The sequence below is a fragment of the Stegostoma tigrinum genome, chromosome 9 (assembly GCF_030684315.1).
Source record: "Stegostoma tigrinum isolate sSteTig4 chromosome 9, sSteTig4.hap1, whole genome shotgun sequence".
Taxonomy (NCBI): Eukaryota; Metazoa; Chordata; class Chondrichthyes; order Orectolobiformes; family Stegostomatidae; genus Stegostoma; species Stegostoma tigrinum.
The window spans coordinates 10,660,833-10,686,029 of NC_081362.1; the positions used below are offsets into that span (position 1 = coordinate 10,660,833).

Here is a 25,197-nt window from a genome sequence, read left to right on the forward strand (position 1 = left end):
CTGGTGACAGGATACCGACCTTCGTGGAGTTATTTCAAATGGCTTACTTGATCTCTTCCTAAATAGAGGATGGGCACACACTTATAATATCCCTGACCAGCCCCACAACTGATCAGTCATTACATTTCATTTGCAAATAACAAGGTGTAGAGCTGGATAAACACAGCAGGCCAAGCAGCATCAGAAGAGCAGGAAAGCTGATGTTTCGGGTCTAGACCCTTCTTCAGAAATTCCTGCTCCTCTGATGCTGCTTGGCCTGCAGCGTTCATCCAGCTTTACACCTTGTTATCTCAGATTCTCCAGCATCTGCAGTTCCTACTATCTCTGAAACATTTCATTTGCACTTTTATTTTGATTCAGAATGTGTTACCAAATGTTTCACAGAAAGTAAAAACAGCTGCTAAATTGGTACAGTGCAATTAAGGCACATCTGTTCGAAGGTCTATATTATTTTGCACAGTTTTGGCCCTACCTGCTAATAACCATAATTTGAATTCACCAGCTGAACCCAAAACCTGAAGTGGGAATACGCAGGGATAATGGGAACTGCAGATGCTAGAGAATCCAAAATAACAAAGCGTGGGGCTGGATGAACACAGCAGGCCAAGCGGCATTTTAGGAGCATAAAAGCTGATGTTTCGGGCCTAGACCCTTCATCAGAAAAAAACAATTTTTATGCAGCAGTATTTAGGAAATCCTTGCATCCACTGGCATGAAATTGTTGCACGAGCAATGCAAGATAGCTCAGAGTGGTGCACAAGACTAGGACCTGTACAGACCACAACATTGGCACTTGAAATACAGTGCTCCCACACAGCACTATCCTAGTCAGGAGCATGGAGCGAGGAAAGCTGCTAATATTCCGTAGAGAACATTACAGAAGCCCTTGGAAGATGACCTTAAGCAAGGCACAAGGTCCGGCTGTGGATTGCAGTATCTTCAAATGTGTCAACAGCTGAGGCTGGTGATGAGTTAATGGCCAAGGATTGTGGTGGATTGACAAGGATAGGATGGTGAACAACGGTTTACAGTGAGAGGAAAGCATGCTTGTGTTCCATGTAGTGGCAGCCACTTCTCTGTGGTAGCACCTTTGTAAACTCTGTTGAAGGACTGATTATTTGCAAGTCAGTTTACATGCTATGCAGTCTGAGCTTTCACCACTGATGTGATTTTGCCTCCATCAAGATATTTAACCTAATGTGAAAATGCATCGGTCATCTCCTGTAATATAACAATCTGGGTGCGGACAAAAAAGTATTGAAGAATGCAACATATATTTATTAAAACTGATCATACAAAAATATTATACTTTTGACACCTAAGTGTCTGGGATAACATTAAGCATTTAGATTACAAAAGAGAGAGATAAGCATTCAATAGCATGCCATGCTTCAAATAATACTTGGGTAGGATAGAGGATGAGATTGTCGTACCATCAGGTCATATGCTATGAAAAAGCACCAATGGCAGGAGTATGACTCCTAAAGATACAATGACCATGAGACACTGGTTCATTAGGATGGCTGCCACCTGCAGTACAATAAGAATTCAGAAATTGGCCATCAGATGCTGCATCATTGAGTCCAATGGTGGAATGGCATTGGTTATCACTTTCATTCCGGAAAAAATGGGCTCCAACCAGTGCCAAAACCCTGTGCCAAGTTGGTGTGGATTCCTTCTTGCTCTTTGACATTGAATACAGGCTTCCTGATGTACTAAGCACTCATTGTAGATTCCCACTAGCATTCCTCCAAGGCTGTCTCCTTGAGGTTCTCACTGTGGCCTCTGTAGGTGAACTTGTGAATGGCTTCACTCTCTGATGAGCTGCCAGGTGAGTATCTTCCCTGGCTGCAGTCCTCCAGGGTGCCCAGTATCTTGCAAAGTGCAGATCCTACCTCTAATCTATCATCTAAAGGTACATCTAAAGGGCTACACAGGAAAATCCTATGGCCTGTAAAAAGCAGCAACTGACATGTATTTGGGCATTTTATGAATGAAAGAAATAAACATATCCCTCATCAAAACAGTGAAGCAGAAATCACACTTCTGCAAAACAAATCCTTAAAAGACTTTCAAAGAAATTTTTGAAGAGAAGAAACTGCCCACAACTCCTCTACTGATGGTTAACCAATGAAATCAGAAGCTTCTCTACTGGCTGGTGTAGACATGCTGGGCCAAATGGCCTCATTCTGTGCAGTAAACATCAGTGAGTCTACTCTCACACTCTTTCTTTATGCCACTGCAACTCATTTCAAAATTTGTTCACAGAATGTGAATATTGCTGCTGAAACCAATGCTTATCGTTCCTCTCCACTTACCCTTCAGAAGCAGATGGAGAGAAAGCTTTTTGAAATGCTGCAGTCCATGTAGTGTGTATATACCCATGACACTGTTGGAGAATGAGGTCCAGGAGTTTGACCCAGGAACAGCGAAGGACAGGTGATAAGGTTCTGAGTCAGGATGGTATGTGGCTTGGAGGAAAACTTGTAGGTGGTGGGTGCCCTTGTCCTGTTAGGTGCAGGTTATGGATTTGGAATGTACTGCTGAAGGTGAGTTGGCGCGGTGCATCTTGGAGTTGGTACAAAAAGACTGCTTATTTTCTGAATCCTTTACAGCCTGAATGTTCCCAATACCTGTCACCCTCTATTCCTCTTAGCTGTAGAACTCTACAGTCAGCATCTTCTATTATGCTGTAACTCCTTCCAGGCAACATCATTCAACAATCAACACTCCCCTCTCCAGGACAATTAGGCACAGCAACAATTGTTGGCCTTGCCAACAAGCTTCAAATCCCATGAAAGCATACCTTGTAAAAAGAAAATCCTCCTCCAGTTTCATACCTCTTGCGCCAAACCACTTCCACAATTTGCAACTACAGTCTGACTTAACTGGGGTGGAACATTTTACCCAATACAGTGCCCAAGTCAATGTTAATGGTGATATAAACATTTTGAAGAACAAATAATGAATAAGTGACATGGAAAATAAAACGCAACGCATAGATGAGGGGCAGCTTCAGTCTTCTCAGCTAGGGAGTGGAAAAAAATTTAGCCAACATTCCCATAACCTAATGATTGTATCAGTCAATGAAGGCATCAACCATTACAGCTACAACAACTCCATGTTTGCATGGCTCACTTATGCTCCCTGTCACTTGACATAAGGAACGACCATAAAGACAAGACACTGGCAGGGTGCCAGGGCCCCTTTGAATGGTACCCAAATATGAGTCAGCGCCTTCAAGAAGGAAGAGCTGAAAAGTTGAGGGGAAATCAGCTCCTGTTTCATGAATGAAGTGTCACCACAAAAGTAAACCATTATAAAGCAAGAAGTTACGGGAAATTTGAGCCAAGTGAAAGTTGCTGGGCATGCTTTTTTTCTGCACTGTAATTTGTTTTGCAGGCAGAAAAAAAGTTACTAAAATGTTAGTAGAAATTCCTTTTGACAGGAACATGACACATCAAGTTTGTAATTCGATAACTTATGGAAGCTGATAAACTTGGCAAAAACATGCGTTAATGTTTTCTCCCATTAAAAACATAAAAACCATGAAATTCAGGAGTTAAGATGATTGCAAATTATGGATTCAATGTAATTATTGCAAACTCATAGGTAGTCATGAGTGTTTGTGCTACTGATTTACATATTTTGCACGTTTGATTGAAGCATCTAGAGGCAGCAACAACTGCAGTTTAATATTTATGCAAATCGCTTTGTATAGGCCACTTCATAATCGTCGATAAAACATTTCATCATGCATAGTTTATCACTTTACTCCTGTTACCAAATTACATTTTGAGCTTTGCTTGCTGAAGAAAATGGAATTGAACCTAAGTTTATACAGTGAGTGATTAAAAATGTATAAGAGAAGATAATGGACCTTAGTGAAATGACAACGTAATAGCTCAAACACTCCAAGATATGACATGAACCAAATAAGAAAGTGCATGTATAAAAAGCCCAAAATCATCCCATAGATTCACGTGTGTGTGTGTGTGTGTGTGTGTGTGTGTGTGTGTGTGTGTGTGTGTTTGTATGCATATGATTGAGAGTGTACTGTGTAGTGGGTCACCTGTAGTGTGACATGAACCTAAGATCCCGGTTGAGGTTGTCTTCAGGGATACCGAACTCGGCTATAAGCCTCTGTTTGGCAACTCTGCGTTGTAGTGTATCCTGAAGTCTGCTTTGGAGGACATTTACCTGAGGAATCACTGAAACAATTACATAGTGATATCAACAAGTTTCATCCCATCATTAGACTTACCATGGACTACTCTTCAGAATCAGTCTCATTCTTGGACAGTCACATCTCCATCAGGGATGGTCACCTCAGTAGCTCACTCTACTGCAAGCCCACGGATAATCTCACGACGCTGCACTTGTCCAGATTTCATCCTAAACATATTAAAACAGCCACCCTCTATGGACAAGCCCTACACGAACACATCTTTGGATGAGAAGGCAAGAGAGGGACATGTCAAGTGACAGGGAGTATAAGTGAGCCATGCAAATATGGAGTTGTTGTAGCTGTAATGGTTGATGCCTTCATTGACTGATACAATCATTAGGTTATGGAAATGTTGGCTAAATTTTTTTTCCACTCCCTAGCTGAGAAGACTGAAGCTGCCCCTCATCCATGTGTCGTGTTTTATTTTGGATGAGAAGGAATGAGGGGTCATCTGAAGGTGTTGAAGGACGGCCTCATATGAACTGGATATGATGCTCTACTCATCAATTGCTAGTTCCAACATGCCACAGCAAGAAACCATAATGACCTCCTCAAAAGACAGACATGGGATACAACCGATAGGGAACCTTTCGCCATCCAGCACTTTCTTGGAGTGGAGAAACTACACCTTGTTCTTTGCAGCCTTCAACACATTATTGATGACAATGAGCATCTCATCAAAAAGTAGTGGTACAGACTTGGAGGGCCAATGGGCTCATTCCTGTGCTGTGCTGTTCTTTGTTCATGCAGACATGACTGTATTCCATCCAAAAATTTACAAAAGTTACAAATTCACTACAACATTAGTCTGTCTGTTATAAGCCACATGCCTTATTGTGTGTGATCAAGAGTGCTATGAGAACCACAGCTTTGAGAACAGCATTTAAACACACCTGCGCTGCAGATATAACAAAAGGTGAATTTTCACTCTCACTCTGACCCATCACATCTTGGTCTCCTCTTGATTTGGGAGGACAGAGTTTTTGGAGTCTTGGCAAGGGATCTAACCAGCTTTCTTACCAGCTAAATAGTTCCAAAGGGATCAAATCAAGTAAATTACAATCACTTACAAATCTAAGAGCCTTAAGATCGGTTGATCAAAAGTCGTCACTGAAGTAACTCCACGGAGGCTGGTATCCCGTCACCCTTTATTTACAATTATTATTTACACATGGCAAGTCCTTGACACTGATCCAGCTTCCTCAGAGCCAGCCCTCTGAGTGGACAGAAGCTCTGATAATCCTGTTTATATCTGTCAGCCAGCGCTCCCTGTTTGGGCCAGATTAACGGCCCTAATCAGAGAACGCATTCTATAAGGTCAGCTGGCTGACCTCATTACAATCAGCACTGTTGATGCCATGCAAAAACAACTGCAAATTCTTCATTTCTGCCCTTTACCATCAATTAAGAAATGGATTTGTATTTTCTTTTCTACTCTTGTTTTGGACTTACTTCTTATTTCTAATCAGTGCGCATGTGCTTTCTATTACTGCTTGTTCTTGCATTTAGCAATAAATAAACTTACTTCCTTTGTGTATTCAAAGAGAATGAGCTAAACAGACCCCATTTAAAACAGAAAAGGTAATTATAAGGGAAGGGATTATTTCTAAATTGTCCTTGATGCGAACAAACGTAGGGGAGTGAGTTTATCCTCCCTCGACCAGGAGCTTAACAAATTGGAAGCATCCTAACTGAAACGATGACAAATTGGGGAACCTCAGTTATAGTCTGGTTGTAACACCAAGTGACGTAAGTACCCCCAAGCATACAGCTTTGCGAGCTTAGCAGGTTTGTACCTTGCTCCTAAGATATAGCTACCGGGCATGTTTGTTGATGGTTTGGAATTTGTTCCATGGCGGAGAAGTCACGAGAGTTATAACAAACCGCAAGTGTTTAACACGTAGGTCATAAATAATTCACAGCTAACCTAAATCATATTGATTTTTCACATATTACACAATTTTTAGATAGGGTGGATGGGGAGAGCCTTTTTCCTAGGATGGTGACGGCGAGCACGAGGGGGCATAGCTTTAAACTGAGGCGTGAAAGATATAGGACAGATGTCAGAGGTAGTTTCTTTACTCAGAGAGTAGTGAGGGAATGGAACGCTTTGCCTGCAACGGTAGTAGATTCGCCAACTTTAGGTACGTTTAAGTCGTCATTGGATAAGCATATGGACGTACGTGGAATAGTGTAGGTTGGATGGGCTTGAGATCGGTATGACAGGTCAGCACAACATCGAGGGCCGAAGGGCCTGTACTGTGCTGTAATGTTCTATGTTCTCTTTTACCTTTTCTCTTTCCGTTTACCTCATTAACAGGGGAGAAAATTAGCATGAGCTGCCTCCTAAATCACACCACTTGAGGGCATCAGAAGCTCATTTGCAATGACCTTGTCTAAGTGCAAAATTACATTTCATAAACAGATTAAGCACCCTTCATGAAAAGCACTTGCAGACTGAAGGCGGCATGTTTAAAGTATGTTTATAATGATTTGCTCGAAAATTTATTACATGTCCTAACGCCTTTAAGTCTACTTAGTCGTCAAACTGAGTAGGATTTACAGTGGCTGGCTATCAGTTGGATGACAACGTAGCAAAAACGTGTTCTTAAAAAAAACCTGTTCTTTTTTCAGATAACATGCTGACATGCAATACGATGCCGACTTGATAGGCTAGGCAGAGTCAGAAGAATGTGAGAGGGCTGGGAGAGAATGCAGATGGGCATCACATCAAGAATTCAGCAAATATTTAGACTATTGTGTACCTGGCCTGTCAATATTCCAGAGAGTAGATACAATTGAAAGTTGGGGGGAGGGGGATCTTTGCCACGGGAAGTTGCTGGATTATTTTCTACATTTGTCTTTGTATCTGGATTGTGGATAATTGAAGATACGATCTGACTGCTGCTTACTAATGTAACTTGGACTTTACAAATAACTTTTTTTAGTAGAAGCTAATCTTTCTTTTAAACCAAATCTCCACGATAAACAGAAGATGCTGTTTATTGTTGTCAGTGACTGCCAATTTTCTAATGCACTAAATTGCAGATAAGGTGGAGAAACAACTTGCTCTGGAACAAATGCTGGCGCACTCTTGAATGGAAATACATCAACTTTTGAGCATGTTTCTGCCTTTCATTTGGGAAGGTACCTTTTTTTCAGGCTTTCATTCTTCACTATGTGGGCATGGTTCAGAGCAAAGAACATGCTACAAGATTTGATTCCAATTTACATTTGATTTTCTTAAATACCACTTGCAAGGAAGGGCAGTCTCATGAAATGATTCTTTAGATTTTCAGTTAAAATTGAATTAAAATATGAGATACAAAACCTGAATATGTTCCAGAGGCATGAGTTCACATCACATCACTTGCAGCTGGGAAATATAACTTTAATTACCTATATTGAGAATACAAAGCTACTGTCAGTAATGGTGACCGTGGTATGGTGGGACAGAGAGCAAAGTGGCTTAGTGGTTAGCACTGCTGCCTCACAGCACCAGAGACTGGGATTCAGTTCCAGCCTCGGGTGACCGTCTTCATGTAGTCTGCATATTTTCCCCACATCTGCATGGGTTTCGACCAGGTACTCCAGTTTCCGCCCACAAAGATGTGCAAATTAGGTGGATTGGACGTGCTAATTGCTCAGTGTCCAGGGACATGCAGGGTAGGTGGATTCGTCATGGAAAATGTAGGGGTACAGGGCAGGTGTGGGTAGGATACTCTTTAAGACGGTCATTGCGGATTCGTTGGGCCAAATGGCCTGCTCCCACACAGTAGGGATTCCATGAAACGATTATTGATTGCTGTAAAAACCTAACTGGTTCACTCATGTCCTTTAGGGAAGAAAACCCACCAGTTACACCTGGTCTGGCCTACATATGATTCCAGACTCACAGCAAAGTGGTTGTCTCTTGTCTGCCTGCTGAAATAGCTGAGCTAGTCACTCAGTCATACCATGAAGGCAGCTCACCTCCAACCTCTCACAGCCAATTAAGGCTGAGCAATAAATGCCACTTTTGACAAAAAAAAGCCCACAACCCAACAGTAAAAATCATGACCACTAACCATTGGTGTTCAAGGCATACACGTCATTACATGTGATTCAAGAAAACATTGGCATCTCCCTCCTTACCTCTAGCAGAGTAGCCACGCTGAACATATTAAATTATGTCCTTTGCAAAATCTCAGTTATTTTGTCACACCATAGAGGGGCATTTAAAATTCAGAGGCTACAGTTCTGGAAGCCACACCAGTAAGTGCTTCCAGCAGCATTTGTCTGCAGTATTATAAGGAAGTCACAACATATGAATGTGCTCAATAAACAAGATAAGGGCCACTTGGCTGTTTCCAGCCTGCCTTGCCATTAAATAAGATCACGGTTGATTTGATTTTGACATCAAGTCTACATTTCTGCATATCCTCAATAATCCTTCATCCACTTGGGTAATCAAAAATCTACCTACCTATGCCTTGAAATGATTATAAAAGATTATGCATCTACTGATTTTTGAGGAAGGAAATTCCAAAGACTCACAGCCCAATACCACAATCAGACTTCAGGGCCTGACATACACGTCCACAAGACCCTTCCAGCTACCCAAAACTGCTTCTGCAAAAAATCATTTTCCTTGAAAAAGGAAATGCATTAAACTTTTTTCAGACATCCAGGTGGATCCTCCAACGAGATGTTTACATGCTGTGGGGCCAATATGACAACCATATCTTGTTGGCCCCCAGTTTAACAGTCAGTAGTTGTTTGTTAGCTCACCAAACTGATTGTTCTGTGGTGTGCAGATATTTCATTATCCTTCTAGGCAACATCATCAGTGCGACCTCTAACTGAAACGTTGGTGTTCTGCTTCCTTCCAGATTTATATGATCCTCTGGTGTGATGGTCCCTTCTCTTCTGGTTCTGTTGTTTTAGCAGCAGCCTGTTTATGGGGTCAATTTCTATGTATTTGTTAATAGTGACCTATGTTGAGAACCAGGCTTCCAGGAATTCCCTGATAATAAAATGTGAGGCTGGATGAACACAGCAGGCCAAGCAGCATCTCAGGAGCACAAAAGCTGACGTTTCGGGCCTAGACCCTTCATCAGAGAGCCAGGAATTCCCTTGCATGTTTGGCGTTTGCTTGTCCCAGTATAGTCATTTTGTCCTAGTTGAACTGATGACCCTCATTGTCTGTGTGAATTGAGACAAGTGAATGTTGGTTGCGTCTCTTCACTGCCAGCTGGTGTTCATGTATCCTGGTCGTCAGTTTCGTCCCTGTTTGTCCAATGTCATGTTTACTGCACTCGCTGCACGGTATTCTGTATATCACATTTGCCTTGTTCACTGTTGGTATGGGGTCTTTAGTCTTTGATAACCTTTGGCACAGTTTTGCTGTACGTTTGTGTGCAGTCATGATCTTATGTGGTCTTAGGAGTGTGGTAGTGATTTTTGATATATTTTTTTGATGTAGGGTAACGTTGCTAGTGTCTTCTGTTGTACCATGTCTTCCGAATGTTATTTGCTTTGTCGGAAACCTGGTTCTTAACATGGGACTCCATTAACAAACACATAGAAATAGATCCCGTATACAGACCGCTGCTTCTGGTTCTGTTGTTTTAGCAACAAGACCATCACACCACGGGATCATATAAATCCAGAAGAAAGCAGAACACCAACGTTTCAAATAGAGGATGCACTGATGGTATTGCCGAGAAGGGCAACGAAACATCTGCACACCACAGAACAAACGGCTCGGTGAGCAAACGAACAACTGCACCTACAATCCAAGCTACAGATTTTCACTGAGACCTTAATTACACTCAGTAGCTCAGGACTACCAATGTCCCTGTAACTCCCTCCAACAGCACCTCACCAGCCTTTTTAGCGAAAGCCTACATATTTCACCTGCTGTAAAGTTAACAAAGAACTTTTGAGTTTGGGAGGGAATGACAGAACCTTCAAAGAAGTTCGGGTGCTTTGTGTTTTAAAAGTGCATGTTTGTTTACCGGATATAAAAACTCATTTGGATTACTGATTGCTTACTCACCGTACATTGTAACTTTTAGATAAGATATAATATTTCAAACATAACCAGGAGTAATGTCGTGAAGTTAACTAATTTGATTTTCCAACGCTAATATTTGCCTAACTTGTGCAGAACTCCCTAATCTTACAGGCAATTATAAACCATAATTCCAGTTTACGCTCAATTTACCAAACTCAGAGCATATATAATAAAAAAGTTATATGATGTCACTGCTGCAGTAATCTGAATATGAGTTTGTATGAGTAGGTTCTGGCTGCTTCATTGATATCTACAGCAGAGAATGAAGCCAATTAGCCTATTGTGCCATGCCAGGTGACAAAGGTCTGACTACACTAATTCATGTTTCCAGCTTTTAGCCCATGGCATTGGAACCTTTGGCAACACAAGTCAATATCTAAATGCTGCTTCAATATTTCAAGAGTTTCTGATTTCATGGCCCTTCAGGCAGTGAGTTCAGACTCTCGCCACCATGTGGGTGCACATAAAACATTCCCCTCACCTCTCCATTTAGCCTTCCATCTCTTATCTGAAAATTACATACTCTAGTTATTGACCCCTGTATTGTACCTCTTCCTTCCGCCTTATCCGAGTCCCTTAATCGTACACGCCTCAGTCAGGTCCCCTCTCAATTTTTAACGCTCTAAGGTAAACACCCCCAGCCCATCCAATCTGCCCTTGTAGCTCAGACTGAAATGATCACACGGCTGGAAGCCAGCTGCTTAACCCATAAAATACTTCCTCCCTTGTTAGTCAACAATGAATCACAGCAATGCAGGTGTATAGCGTAGAGGGATCCCATTCAACCCACTGTGTCCGCTATCCAATGAGCATTCAGCCTTTGTGCCATTATCCTGCCATTCCCCCTGTACATTGGCACATATCCAGTTTTTGGTTAAATTCAGCCAGTGTTCGATTTTGCGGAGTTTCATGGAGGGTTTCTCTCCATTAGGCCCAGTGAGATTCCTGACACCATCTTCACAAACATTTCTCATTGCCTGATGTCATGACTCATTGGAAGTAGCACACCGGAAATCGAGCCCTATGATTCCCAGAGTTGTCACAAAATGTTAAAGTTTTCGAAAGAATTATGCAGAAACCGCAAACTACCTTATTTTCAGACCCAGGCTGGTAGGAAAAACAGACCAGGTTCCTGTACTGAATAAGGATCATGACTTATGAAATATTTTAGCTACAGATAAACAAAGTACATTAAGTAAACTCTTACAAGTTAAAACTGTAAACCTCTTGTACACTCATCCTTTTTCACACAGGTAGCTAATCATAAGGGAGATTAAAAAAAAGTGGGTGGAGAGAAAACTGGAAAAAATAGTTTGATGGTCTCTGTTCTCCGGATCTGTTGGGTTATTTCTTAAAGGTCTAAAGGTTTCTCTTTTTTCTGATGCTTTCACTGGTTTGCAAGAGACACAGGGCAGCTGGCTCACTTACGGAAGGTAAGTCTTATCCGACTTATCCGATTCAAAAATCACAACTTGTATCATCTGCTAAAGGAAATATAGGCTGGTTTTCTCTGAGTTTAAAGTCATTTACTGAAGAGAACTGAGAGAGAGAGAGTGTTTTTGGCTGCAGCAGACCTATTGGTTTCTCTTCTGGACTGAACTAGCTTCCCTCTGCCTTGGTGACAACTCTCACTGTTCAGCAAACTGATGACCAATCACATATCTGTTGGCAGGCAGAGGACCTTTGTCATTGATAATTGGTCATTAGTCCACACCAATCAACTTCATTTGTAAGCAACCCCTTGGTTCCAGTTCATCTGGGAACACAAACACCTGCAAGTTCCTCTGTAAGCCACCTTTCATCCTGACTTGGAAAGCTGGTCACTAGAGCAAAATCTGGAACTTCTTCCTTAATGGCATTATGGGTGCACCTACACCACATGGGCAGCAGCAGTTCAGAAAGGCAGCCCATCATCACTTTCTCAAGGGCAAATAGGATGGGTGATTAAACACTGGCCCTGCCAATGATGCCCACATTCCTTGAATGAACAAAACAAACTGCAGAAATTAGAAACAACAAGGTGTAGAGCTGGATGAACACAAGCAGGTCTGCTATGTTCATACACAGCTCTACACCTTGTTGTCTCAGATTCTCCAGCATCAGCAGTTCCTACTATCTCTGCAGATATTAGAATGTGACTTATCAGTGTTGTGAAGTGGACTGCACGGTCTGGAAGGGGGAATCAAGGCAAGTCATGGTCACCCTGGCATTAAAATGGGGAGGGGTTGAGAGCCAGCAAGGATTTAGGACTCTCAAGCAATCAGGAGTGGGAGAAAACAGGGCACATCAATAACAGCGTAAAGGGACTCAACTGAAACAGGGGAAGGGAAGGATAACTGGAGTCAGAGATGGTAACGGAAAGTGGAACACGTTGAACGAGCAGTAGATTATGGGTCACAGGCAGAGCCAATAGGTCACTCATGCACTCTCAAAGTTAAAACCTCACCATATTGTTCCAGGAATCAAATGGCTTGTAAGGTCTGAAATTGAAACAAACCATTAGCAAAGTGGGAGAGTTAAGCAATTTCTTTTTTCAAAGGGTTTGGGCTACAACGTGAGCTCTTCTAAGGGACCAATGCATTCATAATTACATAAATGATTAGACATAGTCATTTATCTTTCAAACTAGAAGTCAACTTTCTTCGAACAATCTAATGCAGACCTTCAATCATGAAGAACTCTTCATGAGTAGGAGTATACCGTGCCCCTGACTGACACTTTGTGATCTGTCAGTTCAACGTTCTTGATGGATCACAATGCTTCCCTCATCTTCTCACAAGGCCAAAGCCACAGAATCCCAAGGATTTGAAGCTCCACATTACTGCTACCATTCCCTGAATCACGACAGAAGGTGTGCAGTTTTTACCACTGGGAGAAATGCTGGAGGTGGGGCATTTTCAGGAGGAGTTGGGGGATGGTTCCTGCCATGTGTCTTATACAAGGAGCAAATACAAGCAATGTGTCAAGCACCCACATGCAAATTACACAGCACTCCACATCCTTTATCAACACATTACAGTCATTCGGAAGCATAACCTTCTACGAGCATAATGTTACACTTTATTGTGAAGGATGTCAGAAGCTCAGGGCTCAGACCTGCCTCTGATAACACACTATATAAAACAAAATCTGTCTTAGTTTTCTCATAGATCTGCATCTACCTCATCCTAAATGACCAAGGTAACTCTTCTTCTGTGGTTCTGAGACAGCCACGAGAACTTCCGGCTCACTTGGCACACTCTTCACCATGTAATGCATACATCATTTCACTTGCATGGATAAATCACCCAAGCCCATGGCAGATAAAATGGTATCCAACATGCTTGCTTCCATTCTCTAACTTCAGATGGGAAAATTCCGCCTAATGTCACGTGACAGTGGAATCACAAGCTGTAATGACAGTCTGCCATAACTCATCTGAGCAACCGATTTGTTCGTAGACAGGGGCATTAATTTAAAGTTCAGTTGACAGGTCATGCAAGAGAAAGAAAGGGATTAAAAAGCTTCACCTCTGAGGCTGGGGTAAAATACCTGCGACTGATTCAGAACATGTTTCAATGCAGTGTAAAGGTAGATTACCGGGATGGGTGGTGATGGCCTAGTGGGATTTTCACTGGCCTGATAAACCAGAGGCCAGGGTAATGTTCTAGGAGGCCCATATTCAATCTCACTGCAGCAGATGGTGAAACTTGAACTCAGAAAAAAAAAATCTGAAGTATGAGTCTAATGATGACCACAAATCCATTGTCAATTGTTGGGGGAAAAAGTCATCTGGTTCATTACTGCCACCCTTACCTGGCCTGGCATACAAGTGACTCCAGGACCACAGCAATGTGGTTGACTGTTAACTGCCCTTTGGGCATTAAATACTGACTAGCTAGCAAATCCCTCATCCCAAGAATGAATAAAGAAAATAAAAGATGCAATCTGATTTGATTAGAGAGTGAGGCGCTCTACACGAGTGATCCTCAAACTGGGGTAAGCAACAGAGCGCAGGGTTACAGGGATGGGGTGGGTCTGGATGGAATATTCTTTGCAGGATTAGTGTGAACTCGATGGGTCGGGTGGACTGCTTCCACACTGCAGGAATTCTATGATCTCGTATGTTCAATTCCATGTACTACTGTGTGTGTTTTTAAATTCGTTTGAACCATAGGTTAAATGCAACTGTATAGCCTATTGATCTGTGAACGGACTTTGCATGTCACACCTGACTTGTACTGCAATACTCCTAACTCAAACATAAAAGAACACTTTCTGGGCATGGGGAAAGATGAAGATTCACTTTACATTTTGGAGAACTTGTGTTGTGCAGCCCAGAGGTTCCGGGTTTTGCAGAAAGCATACCTTTGCTGGCAGGAAGTCAGTGAAAATCTTCATGCCTTTAGGGGATGGTTTGGAATCTCTCTCACCTTACATTCTCCTCCCCGACTTTCAGCGCCGCGTTGCCAGTGACAGGATTGGGTCAGAATGCAAAACTGACTGAGAGAGTTTCTAAAACAAGAACTGGGCAGCTTTTGTTGTTTTGTTTTCATGTTGTACACGCAGCAGGGATTTATATTGAAGCTGAATGTCGAGTAGCTTTCTCTCTCTCTCTTTCTCTTTCTGAGCCTTCTGTAAAGGTGAGTTTTCCTTTTCTTTAGCGGGGAGTACGGTTTTTTTTGTAAGTAGCTGCTGCCAGAAAGAAGTTTCTTGACGACATTTGACAGGGGCGCGGGAGAACGCGGTTCACGAGGGGACAACACGAGACAGAGAGCGACTTCACTGGACAGGGTAAAGGGGTGGGGGTGTTTTAGTCCTCCGCTTTCCCCACGGTTTTATCATCCCCCCAGGACCCACACCTTTTATAAGCTCGTGATACATTTTTTGTCACCTTTTCGGAGGTCTCCTTCCCAAATCAAACTTGAATTGTAATCTTGAAGGGAATCCCTCAACGCAAACTTTTTGTAGTTCTCTCAACTTAACTCGGTTTGACTTCCTCACTCTGATAGTTTTTTTGTTGGAACCTTTTGTGCCTTTTATTCCTACCCTCGCCTGCCGCCACCTCGCAAGATTCTGTTGCTAATGAATATGCGCCTTTAATTTTTCTTCCACTTCGATAGAGCCATTGTTGTGCACTTCACTAGTTTCTGGTGGTTCGGTAATATTTTCAAAAATCTGGCGTTTATAGCCACGAGAATGCTTCACACAAGTAACCACTTGCTGAACAGCCCTATGGTATCAAAGTTCCGGTTACATTACAAAGTCTTTTTTTTCCTCTGCAAAATTATCATAAGGAATGTGGGATAACCAGATTTTCAATCTGAACTTTGTAGTTTTCAATCTTGGGCAGCGGATTTGGACAATTTTGTTTGAAGTCTTCGCTCGGTGTGGCAGTATTCCTGCGTTCTGATTTATTGGTCAAAAGACGGTTAATAATCATTGACTTATCCTCCCTTTGTGTTAACATGTAGTTCAGTTACTCTTTGAAAGATTTATATACCAATAATGATGACTTGCATTTGGCTATCACCATGCTTGTTGGTGAGAAAACAAAACCGGAAAATTTTAGTAGGGTGTAGACATTTGTTTTTAAAAATTGAATGCTGAGTCGAATAATACTGTATTGGGACAGCTCACGAAAAGCTGACTGAGGTGTATGTTAGGTAGAGTCTCAAACAAGATAGATATGAAGAGGCATGGTAACTTTAGGTGAAAATAAAACAGAATCAAGACTCGGGTGGTATTGCTGCCAGTGACACAAAAGAAGGGTCCAGATACCACTAAAGGCCTGATTGCTGGAGCTCAGATGGGGAGAGGACGTAAACACAAGGATTCTGACTTTAAGCATGAGGTAGTTGTGGAGTGTGTCAGTGAAGATTGGGATGTTGGATAAATGGGATTTGGAGTGGAATATGACGTATTTTGCAATCCAGGTGGACGTGAACTGTACTTACGGTATCAGCTTCCACACACTGCAATTGATGAAAGAACAGAGCAAAGAAAAGCTGGTAACTACCATAGATATACAATCCATTAGTTTTGCCTTCTTCCTGTAACAAAAGAGAATATTGTTTCCAAAATTTGATTCCTGACAATTACGTAGTAGATCTTTGAAACTTAAGGATCAGTGACTTTACATAACTGATATAAAAAGAAACCATCTTTTGAATTTTTTAAATATTTATAACAAAATGGTTGAGAAAATCTAAAAGTGAAAAACCTTTCAGAGATAGTAGGAACTGCCGATGCTGGAGAATCTGAGATAACAGGGTGTAGAGCTGGATGAACACAGCAGGACAAGCTGTATCAGAGGAGCAGGAAGGCTGATGTTTCTGGTTTGGACCTTTCTTCAGAAATATCTGAAACGTCAACTTTCCTGCTTCTCGGATGCTGCTTGGCCTTCTGTGTTCATCTAGCTCTACATCTTGTTATATCAGTGAAAACCTTGCTAAGTTTTGGCATGAAATCAATAGTTATTGACATTAGTCTATAACACTACCCTTTATTTTGGGTAAGCAGAGCTGAATGCATTTGAATTGACCTGGTTAGTAAGATTGAGTTTCAGCTGTAATTAGCACTAAATTAAGATATATGCCTGGGGATTGATGTTCACTTAGGTAATCATGGGCAAAGGCAGCAGACATGGGGAGAACCATTTGAGGGTTCTCTACAGACTAAAACATCTGCAATCCTCAAGATTGCTAAGCTTCGCATTTGCTTGCTGCTGCATACTGGGTCTAGGTATGAAATGTCAAGAACCAATGATGTACATATGTCAATGTCTGGTGAATCCTTTGTGTCTTCCACCCTACTCAAAACACGAAGCCCAATACTAAATGAGATCATTGTGTTGTTATGTGACAAGGTGCATTAAGGTTTGTCATTCTCTTCAGTATTTTCTATAGCCTTTGATGTTGTTGATCTTGAAAGATGACTGAGGGGGTGACCTAACACACATCTTCATTACTATGAGCGGTGTTGATACAGTGGCAAAAACAGGCTGGATTTTCATGGAGACAAGTGTCTTTGCAGGTCATTAAAGACGGTGGGCGTGACTCATTTGTAGGATTCTCGTCTCAGTTCAGGGCTCTGACAATTTTTGCTGGCCTGGGTTAAAGCAATGTGTGTGGGAAGGGCATTTTAATCCTGAATTCCTGACTTGGACTGTTCTACTGTGGGAATAGGAATCTCATGTTGTCCACCCCACCGTCCAAAAAAAAACTGCAATCCCAAACCCTTCAAATTTTGTGGAGAATGACCAGCTTCTTGAGCACACATGATGTGCAGCCCCTTGGAGAAGTTATGGACCGTACTTGGGAATTATTTGAAATTACGAAAATGCCTGCTCAGCCAGTAATGCAGTATGTTCAGACCAATGCAAGATACAAATCTGATTTAAAATGTCTTGAAATGCTCATGAAAGATAACTACATATTAAGAAATCTGCTTTGGGAAAGACTGCTGCTCATACGGCCAGTTCAAAGCATCACTCTGACAATGCCAATCGTAATGACAGAAGTTTTACCCTACTTGACAATTCTTAATCTCATCCAAATACATGTACAGACATTGATTAAAAATAATCAAAGAATAACTTGTTGGGACCTTTTAAAGATTTCTATCAATCAAAACTAACACTTTATTTCAGTCTGTGTGAACATGTAATCCATTAACAAGTCCTTGGAATTCAGCCAAACATTTATGTTGTGCCCATCTGGATAACCAGATGTGCAGCCATCTGTGTTTTTTTTGTAGGTGCAGCTGCCAGAATTGAGATTTTCCTGCTCCTTTTTGTCTTCCATTATCACAGAGTACAGAAGTAGGCTGATGCCGACTGCTCAGTCATTATAAGTATGGGAGGCAAGATGAATTGATGTCAAAGTCAGGAAAATCTCAGATGCCATGAGACTGGCAAGTTCCATAATAATGTACAATGCAGCTGTCACTGGGAGAAAGTCAAAATATATTGTGAAGACTGTAGCAAATGAACTGCAGAAAAGCTTGGAGGTTTCCCAAACTTCTCAGATGTATCAGAATCAAATTATTGTGGTGTTCTGAGTCTTTCATCTGTTTCTAAACTTATAACAATGCTTTGGGTGTGTAAAAAGAGATAACCTTATACCCTGGCAGCATCTTAGGAGCACAAAAGCTGACGTTTCGGGCCTAGACCCTTCATCAGAAAATTCTGATTTTCTGATGAAGGGTCTAGGCCTGAAACATCAGCTTTTGTCCTCCTAAGATGCTGCTTGGCCTGCTGTGTTCATCCAGCTCCACACTTTATTATCTCAGATTCTCCAGCATCTGCAGTTCCCATTATCTCTAACTTTATACCCTGTTGATCTGTTGAAAGAGGATGAAGCTGCAAAAGTTATAGTTTTCAATAATTGGAGTGAGCGAGAATTTGCATTGACTAGATTGTTTTAACATAAAAATGTTGAAAATCACTTGCATATTCCCCACTGGAAGCCATTGTTGCACCTCTCCATAATTATTGAGAAGAATATGAGATAGTTTGGTTATTTTTTGTTTCCCTAACTTCTGTGTCTGTAGCCAGCTCTGCTACAGAGAGCATTTATTCATTCTCAGAGCTTTGATTGACTCTTCCTTTGCTCTTTCGTAGCCTGATGTACCACTGAGAAAACTCTTCCTTGTCCTCACTGCAATGGTACCTCAAGCATCAAAATGCTTTCAGCGACCAACCGTTCCGAGAATATTTAAACACCCTTGTGCAATGTAAACAAATGGTTGAAGAAAATTTAGAGTTACTGCCATTCAGTGTCAATACATTGCAAGGTAGTTTAGCTCACTGTGTTCACAGCTTTGCAATTTGTGACTCTTTAAAAGGGTAAAATTGCATTTTCCCTGTGTTCCCTCTACAATTAGTAATCTTGTAGAGCATTTCAAGATCCAAAGTTTTGCCTTTCACTGCAATGGGTGAGGGTGGAGAAAGTGTTTTGCACTATACTGCTTGAATTCTTTAAACTCATCTTCATATTTGTAGACTCCAGCCGGAGCCCAATCTATACATTGGAGTTTAAATTGCATAAATAATCAGAGTATAGGAAAATCTGGACAGGTTTTCTTGTGATGGGGATTTCTGTTCTTTTAACTATGTTGACCATTCAGAAGGAGCTAACATTTTTCATGTCTGACCAATGTGATAATAAAAGTCATGCAAATGTATACCAGAGGACAGAATGTTTTGGTTATTGCAGAAGATATCTTCAAGGTCATCTAGGAGGAGGTGACGGTCTCATGGTATTATTGCTAGACTATTAAACCAGAGATCCAGATGATGTTTTGTGGACTCGGGTTCAAATCCTGCAGACGCTGGAATCCGAATTCAGTAAAAGTCTGGAATTAGGAGTCTGATGATGAACAAGAAATTATTGTCAATTTTCAGGAAAAGGTCATCTGGTTCACTAATGCCTTTTAGGGGAAATTAATCTGCCAACTTTAACTGAACTGGTCTACATGTAACTCTTATCTGCCACCTGGGCAATTGGGGAATGACAATAAATGCTGGCCTAGTCATATCCTGTGAATGAATAAAAGAAAAAGTCTTCAGCAATCATAAGGGTCCTCGGTGAAGTGAGGTTCAGTAAGATGAAGAAGCTCACAAAGGTCAAACTGCTAGTAACCCACCAATAGTTGGCAGATTCACCCAGAGGAGATGAGACTGGTGCATGCAGATATGGGAGTATTGCAATGTAAAAGAAGAAGTATTCAATTGAAGAACATTTATTTGAGGTACAATGGAGGAAGACTTGCAATGATTATATGCTGTACTGTACCTGAGTTCATTATACTTAAGACTTGGTGTTGATGCTAGAAACAGAAAACTTTTCGTGACTCAGTTCTGCCGCCACTCAGTTTAACCACCAGCTTAACTGCTTTAAAAGATATTCAAGAAAATTAGATGGATCTGAAAATTTAAATAACTTACAGTGATCAATAATAGCAAACAGCTATAAAGTTGGAGTGAATGGATCACCTGCATCATTTTATTTCAGAGCTAGTAAGAACTGTTGATGAAGGAAGGTCCCGATCTGAAGTGTTAGCTTTCCTGCTCCTCTAATGCTGCCTGGCCTGGTGTGTTCCTCCAGCTCCACACTGCATCATCTCATTTTATTTCCATTGTTTTTATTGGTAGATATCAATGCTGATGAATGGAAAATGAAATTTTGCAACTACTGCGAGCCTTTTCGAAGCAGGGCTAACATATGAAAAATTCAGTGGAACGTATATGTATATATATTTCGTGAAAACCTGTTAGGTTTTGGAATTTCCCTTACTCCTATTGTTAAGACCATAAAGCCTACTTCTGCTCCTATCTAATCTGCTCCATCATTCAATGAGACCGGGGCTGATTTGATCAACATCAGCACCATTTTCATGCGTTTTCCCAATGACTCTTGATTCCCTTACAGATTAAAGATCTCTCTGTCTCAGTCTTAAACATATTGAATGACCTCAAAAGCCCTCTGCAATAAAGAATTCCACAGGTATACCATTCTCAAAAAATAAATTTCTCCTTCTCTGTCTTATGAAGGTGATCCTCTGAGATTCTGCCCTCCAGTTCCAGACGCTCCCACAAGGGGAAACAACCTTTCAGCACCTACCCTGTCAAGTCCCCTAAGAATCCTGTATGTTTCAACAGGTCTTGAATCTTAACATAATTCTTGGAGGACTTGACAGGCAAGATGCAAAGACATTGTTTCCTTTTGTGAGAAAGTCTTGGACCTAGGGCAAAATTTCAGAGTAATGGATTGCACATTTAAGACCGAGATGAGGTGGAATTTCTTCTCTGAGGGTAGTGAATTTGTGGAATTCTTTACCGCAAAGGGCTATTGGTGCAGGGTTATTAGTAGATTCAAGACTGACATAGATCTTTAATAAAGAAGAGACTCAAGGTTATGGGGACAAGGCAGGAAAGTTAAAGATTGGAGTTGGAATTGAGTCCAGAGATGTGCAGGCTAGGTAGATTAGCCATGAGAAATGCAGGGTTACAGAAATAGGATAGGGAGCTGGATCTGGGTGGGATGCTGTTCAGAGTGGCCGGTGTGGACTCTGTGTGTCAATTGAACTGCTTCCACACGACAGGGATTGTATGATTCTATAAATCGCCTGTTATTCTTTTAAATCCCAATGAGCACAAGCCCAACCCACTTAACCTCTTCTCACATGATAATAACTGTATACCTGTTGTCAGCCTGGGGACCCTGGCTGGACTTACTCCAATGCCAGTGAATCTTTCTTAAATAAGCACCCAGAATTGTTCATCATATTCTAACTATGGGTTTATTCATGCCTTGTATAGCTTCAGCAAAACCTCTTTACTTTTATGCTCCATTCCCTGTAACATAAAGGCCAGCATTCCAGTTGCCTTCCCAATTGGACTTGGATACTGGGTTTATGTGATTCATGGATGAAGACTCCCAAATCACTTTGTTTTGCAGATTTCTTCAGTCTTTCTCTATTTAAATAACATTCAGCTCCTGTATTCTTCTCCTGTATGTGTGTCGATGCGTATGTATGTGCAAGCACGCATGTGCAGGTATGCTCATATCAGTCCAATCATGTCCTTAGTTCATTTTCACGCACAATAGCTCACATTGTAAGGCAAGAACTTAATGGAGTTTGATCATGGGTGAGACTTTTGGAAGATCTTTTAACCCTTTGCTACACGGGCCCCCAAAACTAATTGCATTCCTCCAGTCAACGACTAGTTGCTGTTAACTGATTTTATACAGGTGGGAGGCTAAACTGGCTTTGGATGATTCAGCACTACATTGTACGCTGTATTTGTCGAGTGATGGTGTGAGGATCTTAACCTATAAAAACACTGAAATGCAAATGCCTCACACAATGAATTTGATGGATTGAAATTTCCATGGTGTACAATGAATTTAATTAGCTGCTGTTTGAAAATTCCTGACTCTGTCTTTTTGAAAATTACATTAGTTAAAATTTGAATTACATGAAAGACATTGCACACTTTATCAGGTGTTAGGCTATCATCATAGAATCCCTGCAGTTTGGAAACAGACCCTTCAGCCCAACAAATCCACGCCAACCCTTTAAAGCACCCTACCCAAACCATCCCCCTACAACCCACCTAATCTACACATCCCTGAACACTATGGGCAATTTATCATGGCCAATCCACCTAGCCTGCATAACTTTGGGCTGTGGGAGAATGTGCAAACTCCACACAGTCGCTCGAGGTGGAATTGAACGTAGGTCCCTGGTGCTGTGAGGTAGCTGTACTAACTACTGAATCACTGCACCGCCCTTCTGTTAGACCTGATATTTTCCAAAGAGGATCTGAGTCACGGCATGGTTTCAGATAACCTTTATTGCAGCTTTATTCACAATACAGTTTCGTTTCCCCAGAGCAATAAGGCACATGAAGAATTTTGGAATGTCTTTGCTTATACAGTTCAAGCTTAGCGTGCACATGCCCGGCCCCTGCCTCCCCCCTCCCCCTTGTTTACTATCAGTCACTGATGCTGAGTTACCCCTTTGTAACTGGCTGTCTGGTGCAGCATCTTATACAGTTTGTGCTTGTCCTGGCAATTTCGGTGTATTTCCAATTAAGCCAATCATATCACTGAATGACAAAGAGATGGACAGTCTTATGGGCTCATCCCCAGGTCCTTCATGATGATTCCCAGACACACTTACCTCCCTTCTTGAGGCTTTTCACATTGGATACTGTATTCAAGTCACATTTGCCAGCTATACCGTGTTGACTGCCAATTAATTGGAGACTTGCCTATCGCTTCAAGACCTTATTAAATCCCTCATTACAGGAAATGCAAAAGAATATTGATTTTGTTTTTGTCATCAGTTCCAACAAAATAATGTGGTTACACCTAATGTCAGAATTCTTTAGCTAACAAGTTGTGCCTTAATGTCATCCAATCCACATGCCAATGTCAGCTAATTTCGGTACCTATGATTCATTTCTCCCTGTAATGGTTGGAGGTGGGGGTGAAGTGGGAGGGATGCTGCTTTTACTGTCTGAAACCGGTTCGAATCTCTTCTTCTAATACTTATGGTGAATTTTTTTTTCATTTTAAGCGGATCTATAACTACTTCAGAATCTACATCTATGATCGTGTGAAGGATCTTTACTAAAAACCAACTCTTAATATTGTAACTGATTTTGATTAAACAATTTAAGAGAAACAACTAATTGTGAAATGTCTCATGCAAAGGCAACTGCAGCAGCGCATTCTATCTCAGCCCAGTAACTCTGAGTCTACAGAGTTACTGTTGTTCCACTTGCGAAGACTACATTAAGCAAATATTTTCCCAAGGTCTCTAACTACTGTTGACCATGTTCTGCAGCATTAGCCATGGACTGCTGTTGACCATTTTGTGCTGCTGACTCATGAGCATCCCTAACAGGCTCGGCAAAGTCACTAAGAATTGAAATGTTAACCTTAGTAAATTTTGTACATTTTTCATTAATAGAGCTGTAACTAGATCCTGACAAGATGTCATCCTCAAATGATTGTGGAGCCTCTTCGTGGGAACTTAATGTTCAAGTGGATCAGCCAAATGAAGATACACCTTTGGAGTTTAATTTGAGAGTAACAGGGGACTTTCATGTTGGAGGCGTCATGCTAAAATTAGTGGAGCAAATTCGTAAGTGAAAATTTTTATTTGTCTCCAAATACATGACGAATGATTAACAAATCAACTTTCAGAAAATTCTCACTTGTCTGTGGAACTACATTTTAAATCTCTGTTTATTTCTCACTTGTGACATTGTATTATAGTAATGTGTGAAGGACAAGATGTGAGGAGTTAGAGTGATGGCTCAGACACTTTTAAGACCTAAGTTGAAATCAACTCTGCTCCAAAGGATATGTTTTCCAAACTTATATGAAAATAGCTGCCAGGTAAACAGCAGCTGATGCCTACTGGTTTGATGAAATAATCATCCTGACCTCCATTCTCTATACTTGTCTTAACTCACAGATGTTTAGGAAGTCTCAATGTAGCACCCATTAAGGTACAGTCTCTAAGCAAAGAGCCCTCCAGAACCTGAAGTGAGTTGGCTCTGTGTTAGTTCAGTCATTTCCAGGGGTTGTAAAGAGTGTGAGAAATGGAAAGATCAGACAAGTGTGGTCAATGCTATTCCTCTGTTAAAACATGGGAACTGAAATGTCTCTGGATGTCTCCCACTCTGCTGCTGTAGCTCTGACCCAGGTTCAGTCAGAGCCTTGTTTATATATGTAAAATTAAGAGGTATCCTCAAATGGAATTACTTAGGAAGCAGTCCACCAGCTGCAGAGAGTGCCTGGGATTCAACAATGTAAAACAACAAGGTGTTCATTTTGGTCAAAAATTGTAGAAGATGTGAGGCCTAGAAATGGTTGAGTTTCAACAGTAGGGATATAAACTTCCCCCTCATATCTAAGCATGCTGTTCCATTTGTTAAGGGGTCTGTATCTTGAAATTTCCGGTTGCAGGCGTGCCCCGACAGCTCCAGAAGAAGGCACTTCAGCATCTTTTCCTGAAGACCAGGGATAAACAATAAATTTAGACCAATCCTACATCAGTGACATACCAATAACAGATGTTAAAAATATTGTAGATATCTATATATTAAAGATGTGGATATGGGGATAATACTGGAAAATGGTGTTGCAACAGAAGATCAGCTATGATCTAGTTGAATGGCAGGGCAGGCATGAGGAGGCCAAGAAGCATAGTCCTGCTTCTATTTCCTACATTCCTCCAAATTTAAAAGAGAAATATTTAAAAGTTCAGTTCCATCATCAGCATTTATCTTAGTGAATACAACTGTTAAAACTGGAAAATGTCAAGGAAAATGCAAAAATCTACATCTATTCTCTCTCCTTTTAATGTCACAATCCTACATTTTCAAGCTCAATATGTACATAAAGAACAC

General features: G+C 41.2%; 1 protein-coding gene across 2 annotated transcripts in view; it reads left to right on the forward strand.

Annotated features, from left to right (window-relative positions):
- The first annotated feature begins 14,658 nt into the window (after positions 1-14,658).
- Positions 14,659-25,197, forward strand: part of fermt1 (FERM domain containing kindlin 1) — a 77,063-nt gene continuing 66,524 nt past the window's right edge. For both annotated transcript variants that reach the window (XM_048535427.2, XM_048535424.2), the window contains exons 1-2: positions 14,659-14,908; positions 23,751-23,924. In XM_048535427.2, coding sequence (XP_048391384.1) covers positions 23,774-23,924 — 151 coding nt within the window. In that variant the 5' untranslated portion in view covers positions 14,659-14,908; positions 23,751-23,773. The remainder of the gene's footprint in view (positions 14,909-23,750; positions 23,925-25,197) is intronic.